The sequence below is a fragment of the Falco punctatus genome, assembly GCF_963210335.1.
Source record: "Falco punctatus genome assembly, chromosome: 4".
Taxonomy (NCBI): domain Eukaryota; kingdom Metazoa; phylum Chordata; class Aves; order Falconiformes; family Falconidae; genus Falco; species Falco punctatus.
Genome location: NC_137583.1, coordinates 80,092,231 through 80,097,333, shown reverse-complemented (window position 1 = coordinate 80,097,333; position 5,103 = coordinate 80,092,231). Strand labels below are relative to the sequence as shown.

At 45.9% G+C, this 5,103-nt stretch overlaps 1 protein-coding gene across 1 annotated transcript; it reads left to right on the top strand.

Annotated features, from left to right (window-relative positions):
- Positions 1-1,033: 1,033 nt before the first annotated feature.
- NDUFA4 (NDUFA4 mitochondrial complex associated) lies at positions 1,034-4,614 on the top strand. Its single transcript, XM_080382683.1, has 4 exons — positions 1,034-1,193; positions 1,867-1,955; positions 2,420-2,480; positions 4,394-4,614. Exons 1-4 carry the CDS (start codon positions 1,152-1,154, stop codon positions 4,448-4,450), a joined length of 249 nt encoding a protein of 82 aa, XP_080238809.1. The 5' UTR covers positions 1,034-1,151; the 3' UTR covers positions 4,451-4,614.
- Positions 4,615-5,103: the final 489 nt, after the last annotated feature.

Genomic DNA, 5,103 nt, shown 5'->3' with positions numbered 1-5,103 from the left:
TTTCTTAATGATTGGGTACAAACTTACTTTCTGGGTCACCTTTTGTGAAAGAAATCATGCACCTAAGTTGCTGGTGACCCTACCCAACAGCTGGCATGAGGTTCCCCATTGTGTATGGAACAGCACACACAGCAATGGAGACCAAACCTGGGCAGCACTTGGTCACGCTTAGTATTAGGAGAGTTTAAGTGCCCCGTTACTTATTTAGAGCTACCTAACAAGAAAAATAATGAAATCCAATCCAACCTTGGCCAAAATATGTAACATTTCATTACAAACCTCTCTGCCAAAGTCAATTTTTCACTGCATGTCATGTGTTCATTGAAACTGGGAATCAAAGGTGTCTCTCAATCCTGCGTAAGCACCCAACTTCTGCCACCCTGACTGTAGCTGAAAATCACTTGGCCGTTTTATGATGAATTTCAACCCTTTCCACGACAATGAAACCCTGACTCTCACCTCACTTTTAAACCACCCCCTCAACTCTAACCGGGGCAATGGTAAAGCCAGACCTCCACAAGGAGGCCTGCCTCGTTAGAGGAGGAGATGGCGGCCGCGGGCGACAGGCGGCCGCACACCCTCGCGGCAGCGCCGGTGCCAGTGCCGCAGCGCAGGGGGCAGGCGCCTCTCGGGAAGGCTGCGGCGGCTTCTGCCCCCCGCCTGCCTGGCAGAGGCCCGAAGGCGGCGTGCCAGGAGGGCCCTGTGCCAGCACGGCCCCGGCGCGGGCAGGCGGCCCTGAGGCGCCGGCCGCCCTCAGCCCTCGCGCCCTGCCCGCCGCCGCGCCACCCGCCGCCCTCAGCCGCAGGCGGGGCGAGGCGGCGTTGGCGCCTGCTCAGCTGCCCGAGCGCAGCGGGCCGGGCTGCCCCGCCAGGTGCCTGCTCCCTGAGCGGCGGGCCGGCCGCGGGCGGCGGTAACGCAGCAGCTGCGTCGCCCGGGTGCTCGGCGGTGTCGGCGCTCAGCGCCGCGGCGGGGCGCCGGCTGGGGCTGCGGCGGCGGAGGGCGAACAGGCGAACGCAGGAGCTGCTACATCCGGGCTGCGGCGGCGGGCACCTGCCGCGCCGGGGGCCTCAGTGACATTGGGCCTCGGCAGCCGAAGGGGGAGGACGGGCTGGGGAGCTTGGTAGAGAGCGAGAGCTTTGCCCGCTGCCGCCATGTTTCGCGTTATGGTCAACCACGCCAGGAAGCACCCCAGCGTGAGTACCCGGCGGCGCGGGGGCTGCCGTGCCTCGGCCCTGGCGAGCCGTACCCCCCCACCCCCCTCTTTCGCGTCTTCCCCTGCGGGCGGCCGGTGACCCCGGCCCCGCCGGGCGCACCCCTCATCGCTTTTCGTTTTCCTTTGCCTTTGGCTGCCTGGCCCCTGGGGCCGGGGCTGGCGGCGTGTGGGCGGCTCGGGGCTGGTGGGCGAGGCACGGTCAGGTCCCTCGCCGCTAGGACGTGCGGCGCTGTCTCTTGCCGCAGCAGCAAGGCTCAAGGCGTCTCTTTCCTTCTTGCTCATCTCTTCCCTTACAGGCCCCCACTCCCACTTTCTTACTTTATGATCAGGGGTGCGGATGGTAGGGGCTGTTTTGGGCAGCGGAGTGATTGATGTTTGTTTTTCAGAAACATGATGTTACAGGACGTTTGGTTGCTGTGCATGCAGCAATGTTTTTTTCATATCTGTCTCTTCGTAGCTGCTAGTCCCTCTCAGACCACAGGGATGTCCCGCACACAGGGAGCTTGTGTCAGGGTTTGAGAGTGCCATGCATTGTGGCTCAAAGTATGTGAGTGTGTTCTTTGGTTTGTCATCGCTGTAGTCAGAAGTGCTATGTAACAATGCTGCTTTGTTATATTGTGGTGTGACGTGTAATTTTTACTTTGTTGTTCTAGTTGATACCTCTGTTTTTGATCATTGGGTCTGGAGGTGTTGGCGCAGGCCTGTACCTCATGCGTTTGGCAATGTTCAACCCTGATGTCTGGTATGTATAAAAATAATTCACAGCACCCAGTTCTCTTTCTGCCTATATTAAAGTAAACTTTGCAGCCCTGGTCTTTATGTTTCTGGAGGCCTTAATGTCTTGCTCCAGTATCACTGGCACTGAGCATTTGGAGATTTCCTTGATTTGGAGATTTCCTTGATTTGGAGATTTCCTTGATTTGGAGATTTCCTTGATTTGGAGATTTCCTTGATTTGGAGATTTCCTTGATTTGGAGATTTCCTTGATTTGGAGATTTCCTTGATTTGGAGATTTCCTTGATTTGGAGATTTCCTTGATTTGGAGATTTCTAACAAGGGGCTGTGTCTTTCTGGGGAAACTTACTTGATTGGGTGACTTTCCATGGCCTAACCACCACAGTACACATACAGATTTTATTCATTTTAAAGATAGCATGACTCTGTTGATCTGTTGATATGTCTCATCTCTTGCATTTCTTTCAATAGCTGGGACAAGACGAATAATCCAGAACCTTGGAACAAACTGTCTCCCAGCGACCAGTACAAGGTAAAATGAAAAATACAGATTTTTAGGAAACATAATATCAAAGGTGTAGCCTACTGGTTTAGGATGTTTGAATATATTAGAAAGTAGCTGAGTGATGTATTTCCTCTTCTGTGGAACATTTGTTTGTCTCTAGAACTCAGAGCGGAGAGCATCAAGCTGGAGATTTAAAACTTTCCTAGAGTTGCTTGATAATGGGGTGAAAGGAATCTGTAGAAGCAGTCACTTATATTGCACTGTGAGGAAAAGAGGAATTGTATGTGAAAGAAAGAATATACTTGCTCATAAAACTCGGAAATAAACTAACTACAGGGAGAAGGACAAAACCTTCTAAGTTCTGAACTAAAGCTTTTTAAGCTCTAAACTGTTGGCCTTTACTCATGAGAAGCAAAGCAGGAAAACGTCAGTGTAACTTAAACACTAATTCAGTTCTACAGTTAATTGTTTGAAAACAAACCAGTTGTAAGTAACTGGATGCAATAGAAATGTTCTTTAAGTAATATTTATTTCATTGAACTAATAAGGAAGCATACAAAGGTTAGTAGTTTACAGAAATCACGTTTTACTAAAGTGGTATTTTAGTGGATTCCTGTGAAGAATATTTTAAGGTTATCCTCAGGCTACTAAAAAAGCCAGTCTACTGTGTTTTCAAAGGCAGTGTCTGTTTAGTACCATATCTTACTATTCCAATCATTGAAATAAGCAAAAAAAACCCCATAGTCCAAACTAAAATATGTTGTGGTTCCCTTAAAGGTCCAGAAGAAACGTAATACTCTGTTTTCATTGCTGCTTCTGGAATGTTGCTGTTTCCTAAATATCTAAAAAGCAAATTCAACATTAATGTGCAGCAGAAATTCTTTTAAAGAGTGCATGCCTTGTGTAGCATTCCTCTTCTGTCTTAGCATGAAAACAGTCTCGGGCTTTACCATATTTGGGTGTGTGTATCTTTGGGGTTTGTTTTTTTTCCAGGTCTGCACTGTGGGAATTGGAAAGGCAGATACTCTTAAATTGAGGGTGTCTGTTTAATAAAAAGCTTTGATATAACAAAGTTTAGCTTTTGATGAAATAGGTTTTTTGGTAAACTTGTCTTTGTCATATCAACCTCCTCAGTTTTCCCAAAGAGTTGAAGACCTGGTCATTACTATAGGAGTTGCACAGAGACCTGTCATTTGAATGTGCTATGGGCTGTTTTGTTTTATCTGAGGAAGTTAAAAAAGTTAAATTTGGGCATAAATAAAATAATCAAGTTTTTATTAAGAAATACTAGCATCTCATGCCTGATGTCAGGCTGAAATGCCAAAGTATGCTTCATTGTCCTCAGTGACTATTTAGGCTGTTTTGCATTGCTTTTAATGGGATCCAACTTTATTGATACAAAATGAGAATGTGAAAGGATCTGTTCTTACTTTCCTTCCTCCTTGTTACACCTTGCAGTTCTAAATGTAGCTGCTGAAACCAAACTTGGCTTTTACAGCGTTGCTCAAAACATTCCCTTGTGACACTGTCTGTTCACATACACCACGCTTTGTGTCACTTGGCAAGTTAGGTTGCCTTTGGTATACAGGAGCACATAGATTTAGGGCAAAAAGGATAAACTCAGCAGTACTGTAAGAACTTGCTGTGAATGGACCTTTAATTCTGGGGATTAAAGAAGAGGTACTGGGGTTTTTCTCTAGTTGTAGACACAAGCACTGCCTTGCTTAAAATGCATAGCTTCTAATGCTGTATGCAGAATGAAGGTAATAACAAAAAAACCTTTGAAGAGCAGTAACTTTAATTATTACTGTCTAGTGTACAGGCTCAAACTATGGTTTCAGTTTCCAGATGTGGGTTCACATGATCCATGTTTTTTTGTAATTACCATGGAAAATGGATAGTTGAGCTTCTTTCTCATTTTTTTCCTCTGTCTTTCCTAGTTCTACTCGGTTAATGTAGACTACAGTAAACTGAAAAAGAACCGTCCTGACTTCTGAACAACACACTCATCTCCGTAAGCTGCACAGAAAGGTCTTCCGGAAGCCGTCCGCACAATTGTCATGCTTAATCATCCAGGAAATAATCAAACTTGCCTCACGCTGCACTTGGTCTTCTGTTTGAAAGTGTTTTGAGGAGGCTTAATAAATGTCTGAAACTTGAAGTGTCTACTCTCTAATTTTGCAAAAAGAGAATATCCTCCTATTAACAGTTTGTTATATGGTCAGTAAAACAGTAAGCAAAAGCCAATTCATGTTTCCTCAACAAGAAAGCAAGTTGTCTTGGTGGGCTTTATACTCAGTCTGTCAACTTTAGAGAAACAATTGGATATTCACACGCTATACCAAACTGCAATAACTTGAAAGCATGTATTTATATGCGTGTAAATATACATATATAATTTTTTTACTTGCACCTGAATTTTTCTGCTTGCTACTTTAAGAAGTTCTGGTAGCAGAAAAGTCAATGCTAACAAGTCATTGTCTGACACGAAGGCAGCAGATGTTGCCATATGTTGCTGGAGGGAGTGGGGGTTGAGGGGGGAAAGCCAAGCTCTCTGCAAATGGTTTTGTTTGGTTTGGGTGGGGTTTTTGTCTTTTTTTTTTTCTTTTTTGTCATAAGCAGTTTGTTAATAAACAAAAAGAAAATCTTA